General features: G+C 53.3%; 4 protein-coding genes across 4 annotated transcripts; 3 read left to right on the top strand and 1 right to left on the bottom strand.

Annotated features, from left to right (window-relative positions):
- Window positions 1–529: 529 nt before the first annotated feature.
- On the top strand, window positions 530–2,844 carry PG998_001886 (peptidase family M49; the record flags this gene model as incomplete). Its single annotated transcript, XM_066868704.1, has 3 exons — window positions 530–654; window positions 769–1,808; window positions 1,883–2,844. 3 exons carry the CDS (start codon window positions 530–532, stop codon window positions 2,842–2,844), a joined length of 2,127 nt encoding a protein of 708 aa, XP_066737119.1.
- A 604-nt stretch (window positions 2,845–3,448) lies between these two features.
- Window positions 3,449–4,705, bottom strand: PG998_001885 (60S ribosomal protein eL6). Its single transcript, XM_066868703.1, has 3 exons — window positions 4,373–4,705; window positions 3,675–4,010; window positions 3,449–3,617 (listed from the first exon to the last, which is right to left on the bottom strand). Exons 1-3 carry the CDS (start codon window positions 4,481–4,483, stop codon window positions 3,465–3,467), a joined length of 600 nt encoding a protein of 199 aa, XP_066737118.1. The 5' UTR covers window positions 4,484–4,705; the 3' UTR covers window positions 3,449–3,464.
- Window positions 4,706–5,143: 438 nt separating this feature from the next.
- On the top strand, window positions 5,144–6,649 carry PG998_001884 (uncharacterized protein; the record flags this gene model as incomplete). The annotated part of the gene is made up of 4 exons (XM_066868702.1): window positions 5,144–5,194; window positions 5,255–5,324; window positions 5,381–5,882; window positions 6,112–6,649. The coding sequence occupies 4 exons, from the start codon at window positions 5,144–5,146 to the stop codon at window positions 6,647–6,649; spliced, it is 1,161 nt and encodes a 386-aa protein (XP_066737117.1).
- A 2,027-nt stretch (window positions 6,650–8,676) lies between these two features.
- Window positions 8,677–9,570, top strand: PG998_001883 (uncharacterized protein; the record flags this gene model as incomplete). Its single annotated transcript, XM_066868701.1, has 1 exon — window positions 8,677–9,570. The coding sequence occupies one exon, from the start codon at window positions 8,677–8,679 to the stop codon at window positions 9,568–9,570; it is 894 nt and encodes a 297-aa protein (XP_066737116.1).
- Window positions 9,571–9,864: the final 294 nt, after the last annotated feature.

Genomic DNA, 9,864 nt, shown 5'->3' with positions numbered 1-9,864 from the left:
TTCGCCATGGTGATCGTCTAGACCGTGAGGGTTCTGTTCGTCTTGCTTGGCTGATTTAGGCCAGAATGTTTCAAGAGTGATTCGCAATTGCCGTTTAATACCTGCATAAGAACCTGAACAGACAAAGAATCTGGAAAGAATCCCAAACATCAGACGCTTTAGCGCTGCTGCAGCTTACGTGTGACTCTAACAAGCTGTCGTCGTCCGCCTGCGGAGAATAAAACGCACAAAGCTTATTGGGTCCAGCTCGGCCTATGTTAGGGAGGCCTTGAGGGAAAGTGGAAAGGAAGGCGGCTACGGCAAACGACGGCGCCGACTTCCCCTCGGGACCCCTCTCTCTCAGTGCTCAATGACCCTTTCAACCTTCCCTCGAAGTCTTCTGAGACAAGGCCTTTCGAGATCTAGACTTACCACCACTGCTGGCAGTTTCAATCCCGCCTCACGTCGACCTGTCACCGTATCACCTCCCACCTGGAAATACCAGAACAAGCAGCATCTTTGGGCCCGATCCTTCGCAACGCCCTCGAAAATGCACGCCGACGATCTGAAACACTACCTCGCTGACTCCCCTCCCAGCATTGTCAGGCTGGAGATCGAGAAGCACTTCGATGCTCTGACCGACAAGCAGAAGCGTTATGCTCACTTCATCAGCCAGTAAGCCTGTCCGCAACTTGACCAGCCAACCCCCAACCCAAACCGGCGTACACGTGACGAGTGCTTCGTGCAGGCGTGGCTCTCGCATGGCGTAACACTGACGCAGTCCTGCAGAGCCTCGTTCTCGGGCACCAGAATCGTGTTACGGCAGATCTCGCCGGAGTCCGAGGCAATCTACGACTTCATCGTAGCACTGCATAAGAGCACTGGGGGTGACTGGAAGGCTCTCCAGTCCAAAGCCGGCGTTTCGGAGGAGGAGGTCCAGCAGTTCCTAGAGTACAGCGCTCAGTTCCTTGGCAACAACGGCAATTACAAGAGCTTTGGAGACTCCAAGTTCATCCCGAGATGCCCCGAGTCTGCTGTCGCTGCTCTCGCAGCCACCTCCCCGGAAGCAAAGAAGTTCTTCGATGCCACCAAGGACGGCATCTTCTCGTCGGACAAGCCTGGTCTCATGCACATGGGGTACCCCGAGGAAGGTCACATGACCACATACTATCCCGGTTCATCAGACATTACGAAAGATGAAATCGATTATATTGCTGTCTGGGCGAGTAAACAAGGCCTACTCCCCGAGAATACTAGACTCGTCAAGAAGACCGGTGGTGAGGCTTTCGAGATTTTGATTGCGTCTGCCAACACCAGTATCCCCAGTGAGGGCGGTGATATTGGCAAAGAGACCGAGTTCCGAATCAACAGGGGCCCGCTGGAGGGAAAGACCGTGAAGCTCGTCTACGGCGACCATTCTAAGGAGATGTCCTTGATTACTGCCAACATTGAGAAGGCTGCCGAGAATGGCGAAAACGATACTCAGGTCAATATGTATAACGCGTATGCCAAGTCTTTCAGGGACGGCTCGCTTCTCGCTTTCAAGGACAGCCAACGCTTCTGGATTCGAGACAAGGGCCCAGCTGTAGAGAGCAACATTGGCTTCATTGAGACCTACAGAGACCCAGCGGGAATCAGGGGCGAATGGGAAGGTTTTGCTGCCGTCGTCAACCAAGAGCGAACCAAGGCATTCGGCGCTCTAGTCGACGCCGCCCCAAGTCTCATTCCCCTTCTACCCTGGGACAAGTCGTTTGAGAAGGACACATTCCTTGCGCCCGACTTCACCTCGCTTGAGGTTATGACATTTGCTGGATCGGGCATCCCTGCTGGTAAGTGCCCGCCAAGCCACCCCTTGCCGCTAACTACGGCAAACAACTCCATTGGCACTGCTAACATCTTCTAGGTATCAATATTCCCAACTATGACGATATCCGACAGACTGAGGGGTTCAAGAACGTATCCCTTGGCAATGTGTTATCTGCCAAGGCACCGAACGAGAACATCCCGTTCATCGCAGACAAAGATCTTGAGCTATACAGGAAGTACAGGGATGCATCGTTCGAGGTTCAGGTCGGTCTGCACGAACTGACTGGCCACGGTTGTGGCAAGCTGCTTCAAGAGACGTCCATTGGCGAATACAACTTCAACGATGAAAACCCGCCCATCTCTCCGTTGACAGGCAAGCCCGTGACTACATGGTACAAGCCCGGCCAGACATGGGGCTCTGTTTTCGGCAGCATAGCTGGCGCGTACGAGGAGTGCCGGGCTGAGCTGGTAGCCATGTACCTCAGCTGCGAGTTCCCCGTTCTTAAGATTTTCGGGTTTGGCGACGGATCCGAGAACATGGATGGCGAAGCCGGAGACATTCTGTACACATCTTACCTGTCAATGGCCCGATCAGGATTGGTCTCACTCGAGATGTTCGACCCAAAGAGCCGCAAGTGGGGACAGCCTCACTCGCAGGCCCGATTCTCCATCCTGCAGTGCTTCCTCCAGGCTGGCGACGACTTCTGCAAGCTGGAATACTCCGGCGACGATGTCGAGGACATCAAGATCAACCTTGATCGGTCCAAGATTTTGACCACCGGTCGCAAGGCTGTGGGCGACTATCTCCAGAAGCTGCATATTTACAAGGCCACGGCCGACGTCAACACGGGCATCAAGTTCTTCAACGAGATGTCGGGTGTCGATGCCGACTATTGGGGCAAGAAGGTCCGCGACGAGGTACTCCGGAACAAACAGCCCCGCAAGGTATTTGTGCAAGCGAATTCGTCCCTGGACGAGGCGACGGGCAAGATCACGCTCAAGCACTACGATGCTACCGTCGAGGGTATGATCCAGAGCTGGGTGGACCGTAAGATTTGAATCCCTAAACTGCCAACCCTTTGGGGGGGTGGGGCGGAATGGCAAGGCTATGATATGACTATGGCCTCAGAAACGAAAGGAACCTTCCATCTTTCTAACAGTATCATGGCAATTAGCTAGACAGAGAGAAAAGTATGCAAGGATTAGACGATTCACCCGGTGGCGAACCATGGTTGCTTAGGGTTATCATGTTATTCGTGATTATTTTGATCAACGTCACTTATAAGTGTATACAAGCAGGTCTGCGATATGGATGAAGGAAGCACCGCATGGTCATAGAGCAGATTCTAGCCCGAATCATAAAGGTGTCCATGGATCACATGTTCCCATTCCTCATTGAATAACGCCATATGCTGTAGTCATTGTAAAACAGCCAGAACCGACCAGAGATGTGTCATATGCTCTCTTTTTGTTTGTTGACTGTAAACCTCATTACGGACGCCAGAATCAATGTGACCGAATGACCATCAACGTCCAGATGCAATTGGCAAGCCCAGTTTCCGCAAGCCTGTTCATAGCGACCTTACTAGTTGCCGTTCGCCCCTAAAGTAACAAATCATCCCACGCGATTTAAGTTCGCGAGTTCCCCGAATCCGTGCCTTTGCAGAAGAAATTGGTATCTACCACTTCATCTCGTGGGGCTTGTCACCCTTGCGCAGGCTGAAGGAGCTGGCGAGGTAGCTGGCAAGCATATCGACCTTCTTGATGCTGGCAATGAGAGCCTTGTCGACAGTCTTCTGGTCTGCCGCGCGGCTGCTGGAGATCTCCTTCTTCTGCACAGAATGTATTAGTCTCCTTCCCGTCCCCGTTGGAGTAGAATCTGAACGTACCTGGGGCTTCTCTCCCTGCTTGAAGAACGCCTCCTCACCGGCCTTCTCCGCGGTACGGTCGCGGGCGAAGTACTTCTCGGATGCAATCTCGTCAACCTTCTTGCTGTCGAGGCCGCTCAGGTCGATCTTGTATGAGGTGGCGATGACGTATCGGGAGTTGACGCGACGCAGAGGGACACCGTTGATCTTGAACGGGCCAGTGACCAGGAGGACACCCTGCTCGAGGTTCTTGAGGAGGACGACGCGCTTGCCGCGGAAACGGCCAGCGAGCAGGATCAGGACGGTACCGGGCTGAAGAGTTGAGCGGGGAGCCCAGGCGCGGACAGCCTTGCGGACCTATTTGAAAGCCAGTCAGTTAGGAAGCCCGATGAAGAGGGATGTAACTTTGATCCATCGCATATCGAATTGGCATGGCATCTTGTTCCGTCAGGTCGTTGGTGGTATTCCATTCCGTTCGCACGCTGGGATATGCGCCATCTCAACTCAGCTGGAAGACCCCGAATTGCACATTCAGGACATCCAGCTAAGCACAAGGTTCGCCCAACCCCAGATTTCCTTCCTCCCATGCGCCATAACCAAGCCGAGTGTCGTAAGATCGTATGTCCCTCGGAGCGGTGGGAGATTTCCAAACACCATTGCCAATTCGATATCGTAGAAACAAGTCATGCTGTCGGGTTGGATCGCATCAAAAAACTCACCGACTTGGGCTGAGCCTCGTCATCGGCAGGGTACCACTTCTGGGCCTTCTGGGAGTGGTGAGGCACCTCCCGAGTCGACTTGCCGAACTTCTTGCTGGTGGGAGCCGACATTTTGACGATGGGGTCGATTTGTCGTCGTGGGGGGTAGAGGAGTGGTTGACCGAAGGGAAGAAAAGAAAAATAAAGAGAAGAACCGAAGTCTCTCTGTCCTACCTGTCGACGATTTGGTGTTTGCGCGGTGTTGAGCGTCGTGGGTGGTGATAGACTAGCGACTTTCTTTGGCCCAGACGCACACTCTCAAAAATCGGCAAAATGTTGCTTTGTGGGTTTTTTCAGTCTGGCAATACAGCCCCCAGCCCTGTGGCAGAGCGGCTTAGTCGGTGGGAACCGATAAGATAAGCCGGCCGAGGAAAATCTCGGCCACCGACTTCAGCCACAAGAGTCGATGGCGGGGCAAACGGTACGTACCTCTCGCTTCCAGCACTTATGTCATTGGGGATGCAGTCCGGGCTGGGCTGGGCTTGGGAGTTGCCGGGGTCCAAGCTCCCGTTGCCTGCCAACCGCATTTGAAGGAACTCGACCTCACCAATTGCCTACGAAGCTCCGTGGTAGCCTTGCATACCCAAACTGACAACCGACTGCTTTATGATATCGGCGACAAACAACCAGGCTTAAGTAACTTGAAGTCATCATCCTCACCCACCCTACATACCATCTTTTTGTTGCCCTTGATTGATTTGATTCCCGAACACCAGCTTCGAGTTGCCCATCATGTCCATCAGCCCCATCATAACCTTCAAGGCTGGCATATGCGACATCGATGTAAGCTGCTCTGTTTCCCCCAACGTCAACGAGTAACTTGCCTGCTAACGTCCCAACCAGTCGTCGCAGAAGCCGTACAAGGTCTCAGCAAAGCCCGACCCAGGCTATGTCTATCTCTACTCTGAAGACGGTATGTTTGATCGTTACCTTGCACCCAACAGACTAGGACCCTCTGACAGATGGTAGATCTTGTTCATTTCTGCTGGAGAAAGCGAAGTGACCCGTTAGATGCCCCTGTGATCGACTTGGTTATGGTGCCGACCGATGGCCACTTTCTTCCCCATGAATCCAACAAACAAACGCATGCGTCGTCCAAGACCAATGGCCGGATCTTCGTTCTCAAGTTTATGTCCTCTTCCCAGCGTTACATGTTCTGGCTCCAGTCAAAACCCCAGGGCCGCGATGGCGAGGCAAGCTACTTCAGCCCAAGAGATCTGAAGATTGGCCAGATCGTCGACGCTCTACTCCAGGGAGAAGAAGTGAACGTAAACGCCGAGCTTGCATCGATCAACAACAACTCTCGACCATCGCGCCCCGATGACGATGATGAGACGATGGAGGATGTCGATGGACCTGGCGACTCTTCCCAAGGCGGCGGCGCTGGCGGCGCCGGCCCCGGGGCTACCGGTGGCGACGTACGAGAAGAGGGCGAGGGTTCTAGAGAAGGCGGTGCTGATGGAGCAAGAGCGTAGGTACAATCTCATTCGAGCGAGTCATGGCGTTTGCGGTACAAATACAGGAAGGCAGTCACGAGGGTAGCCTTGCATGGCATATGAAATCCGAGGGTCGAAGGCGCCGCCTCAAAAGGCGATATTTTGTAATTGTAGAGCTTGGTGCTAAATCAGCAACCGCATCATGAGTTTGCTCAGGACCTAAGCCAATACTGCCAGAACTCGGCTAACTTTATAATATCATAGTGCTGCTGGTGGTTCCACAGATGCTGCTACCGCCGTAAGAAACTTTCTCGATTCGCTAAATGGAGGTTCCGGAGCTGGAGGTGCCAGTCAAGGGGAGGGCAATCCGTTCCCGCTCCTATCAGACCTCCTGCCCCCTCCCGCGACCGTACCTATGGCAAGACAAGCCTCGGAAGATGAGATCGATAATCTCCTGAGCTTCTTACCCCCGGCGGTGCTGGTCCTTGCCCAACAACCCAACGCCGGCGACAGCTCCACGGAACCTACGCCAGCTGCTGTCGAGGCGGCCAAGCAGGCGATGAGTCTCGGCCAGAAGAAGGCATTGTTGGAGAAGGTTTTGCGAAGTCCTCAGTTCCACCAGAGCCTTACGAGTCTGACCATGGCGATTCGTGACGGCGGACTTCCCAGCATCGCTGATGCGCTGTCTATTAAGGTCGAGAATGGAGGCTACATGAGGGGCGGCAGCATGCCCCTTGGTGGAGGGGGTGCCGTCGAGGCTTTCGTAGAGGGCGTTAAGAAGACTGTTGAGGAGAAGAAGTAAGGCGTTTGCTTTGGCTACCATGTACCATACACTAGACCAGCAGGTGCCAACTCGTCACTCGAGTCCATCGCAACGACTATGAGATATTGTCCGCCATCCTGACGGCTTGAAGATATTTGAGGCTGGAACTATGGCACAATCAAGGGAACGAAATGGAAAGATGCCATCGGGTCTACGGCTAGCTAAAGAATTATGAGGCATTCGACGCCTCGCTGTGTCGTCCCAGTTTTACGAGACTCCCCTTAAACCCACCAGCCGAGAATCCAATAATTCTCAGCAAAAGGCGATGATGTACTGGATGGATCATGCATGGTAACTCTGCGAAGTTGATCAAGCCAACGCCGATGAGCCAATATCCTCTCCTTTACACCGAACAGGATCAATGCCCAAAGGTAAAACCTCTAGATTGACTCGAGAGTCAGGGTGCCGAAGCCCTCTCTCTACCTCTACGTAATACCCGACAGGCACGAAACAAAGGAAAATTACAAGTCTCCAAAGTGCCGGCTTTCAGGGGCAGTTGCAGGCACAGAACGCGCCTTGTCAGCAGGACCGTCTGGTATCATGTTGACTCGTCCAGGGCTCGTCCAGGAGGTCTAGGCTTTACGTACATACACGTACAATACACCTTGTTGTATTTAAAGTCGAACCACCACACGTACCCCGCCATAACGGATTCTGCGGGGCGCCACCGAAAGCCGGGCTATTCCTGATGGAGGAACCCGCGTCTTTCCGCCAAGAACTTCCCCGGCGTGCCCGCATGCATGTTCTCTCATGTCTCGTATCATGTAGGGACAGAGGTTAAGTCCAGCTCACTGACCTTTGCCGGGTCAGCTGAGGCCAAGTATCGGTGAAAGAACGGTCCTCGACTACTGGTCGCACTATTCCATCACTCAGTGGTAACACTGCTTTCTATACTCCGTACCCCATGCTACGTCAGGTATGCACCCTAACACTAGTTGTACAGCAGCAGCTACTGCTGCAGTACCGAGTAGTCCGCCCGAATGACTGACGGACTGGACCCCCGCCCCCCATAACCTATGTAGCGACTAACAGAGGCTACGAACCTGCCCGCCTTACCATACCAGCATGTGTTGCTGTTTTGGGCAATCATCCCACGGTGAACGGCCGCTGACGATCGAGATATGCCTTTTCCCATGCTGTCATAATGCCCACCCCGGCAAAGAATACTCAATTCTCTTGTGGGCGACAGCACAAGATCCGACGTGGGGAAACACACGAAACCATCTTTGGTCCCGCGTATCACCTGGGCATATGCCCGAAGCGACGGTTGTATCCAATCAAGCAATCCTGCAGGCCTGGCTGCGGCTCACACCTTTCCACGTCGGCGTGGTCAAGCTACACCCAGCAAAGTGGTGGTTAGTAACTGCGTCAGGGTGGAGAGTGCTGATTCCGGCCACGAGCGGCCAGTAGGAAGTCTCGCCTATCTGACCCGGAGCCGTGTTTCGAAGGTCCTTTCCCAGAAACGGGCCATTAGCTAGTGAGAGAGGTAGTCAGTTGAGTCCCAATGAATCAATTAATGCAGCCGACGTCAACCCTCCATCCCCGTACGTATGGGTTCGCATACCTACCCACTACCTACGTGACCCGTCTCTCTTACTCACGTAGGGTTCACGACCTATCGGTCATTGGGTTCGACTCTTTCTGGCTCCTCCATGGTCCTGGAACCCCCTGGGAGAATAAGAAGACCACGATACCCCTCCCTTTCCCCTGCTATTTCTATCCTGTCCTCTCTACACACATTCTTTTGCACCACGCCTACAAATACTCGAGGCTTTAGGCTCAAGGTTTGATACATCCAGTCAGTTGCCTTCTTTTCCTCAAGGACCCTCTGCTGCCATAGCTATCCCTCCAGCCCCCAGACTTGCCTTCCCACTCCCATTGCAGACCAGCCTGCCTTCGTGTGAGGTTGGAAACTCCTGTCTGGCATATACACATACGCTTACACTTATCCTACACACACATTTACACACGCACGCACGCATTTCACTGCCCGACTCTGATCTGCCATGTCTCTCTCCTACACACAAGCGGGCCACGCCCCTTCGAGTCCCATGGTCGAGATGACTAAGGACAGCGAGGACAGGCTCACCATCAGTGTGTCTCTCAGACAAGATCCTCTATCTGTTACCCTAGATGGGACAGCCATCTTCTCGCTGGCCATCAGTCTGATTCTTGGGTTGCATCTCTTGCAGCCTTTCGTTATTGTCCTTCTCATCGGCCTAGTGCCTGTTGCCCTGTTCATCCGGAATGACTTTTATAACTATCTGAAGCTGGGACCCGGAGGAACACCAGCAAACATACAAGGCTATCTCCGCATCAATTGGTTCAAACTTTGGGCATTACGGGACCCCCTCGAACCACTCCGGGAAGACCCAACACTGGAGCCGGCCGAAGGTCTGCTAGGACGCTCCCCTCTCCCTTATCGATGCGGACCACGGCCTACGGTTGTCGGCATTGCCCCTCAGCGACAAGTTGACCAACAGGGCTCAAAGGAGTGTTACTTGAGGCTCCGGAAGATTTTACAACAACACAGTGACAAAAACATTGAAAATATCGGAGTGGGCACGTCCTGTTTCGAGAAGCATGGCATGGGCCTATTCGCCCGCTACCCCTTCAACAACACCTGCCAGGGCGAGATCTGTCATGTGCACAATACAGACTTTGCCATGCACATGAACCTTCACCCGTCCGATCTGAAGGAGGTTCTCAAGAAAGGTTGGGGCCAACGTCATCCACTCGCATGCGAGACCTGGCTCAGAATGCCGGTGCCCAGGCAGTTCGCGCTGGTGTATGCGCCGCGGAACATGGAGGAGCTGAAAATAGTCTGCAAGATCATTGAGGCGGCGGGCTGGTGGGTGATGGCGAAAGAGTATGAGATTGATACCCTGCAAGATGCCTGAAGCCGAGAAGATGGAAGCCTGATTGTCTGTCTCATCCATGTGTTCTGTCCTATACCCCAATGAGCTCTGAATAAACATTTCTTAAGGTGACGGCACGCATTTCTATCATAATGTCGTAGGTTGCAAGTTGCAACTACACCGAGTTGATGGCAGTGGGGGTATCGGATTGATGTATGTATGTATGTAAGTAAAAGTAGTAAAAGCAGGTAGTTATACATGCAAAAGGACGGGACTGTATTTGTGGACCCAAGATCTTAGGCAGGTACTTGCCAAGATTCCTTGGAAGTAATTCCG

The sequence above is a fragment of the Apiospora kogelbergensis genome (genome assembly GCF_038363985.1).
Source record: "Apiospora kogelbergensis strain CBS 113332 chromosome Unknown utg000001l_segment0_segment0, whole genome shotgun sequence".
Classification (NCBI taxonomy): Eukaryota; Fungi; Ascomycota; class Sordariomycetes; order Amphisphaeriales; family Apiosporaceae; genus Apiospora; species Apiospora kogelbergensis.
The sequence above is the reverse complement of the archived record's forward strand: the minus strand, read 5'-3'. Positions and strand labels throughout refer to the sequence as shown.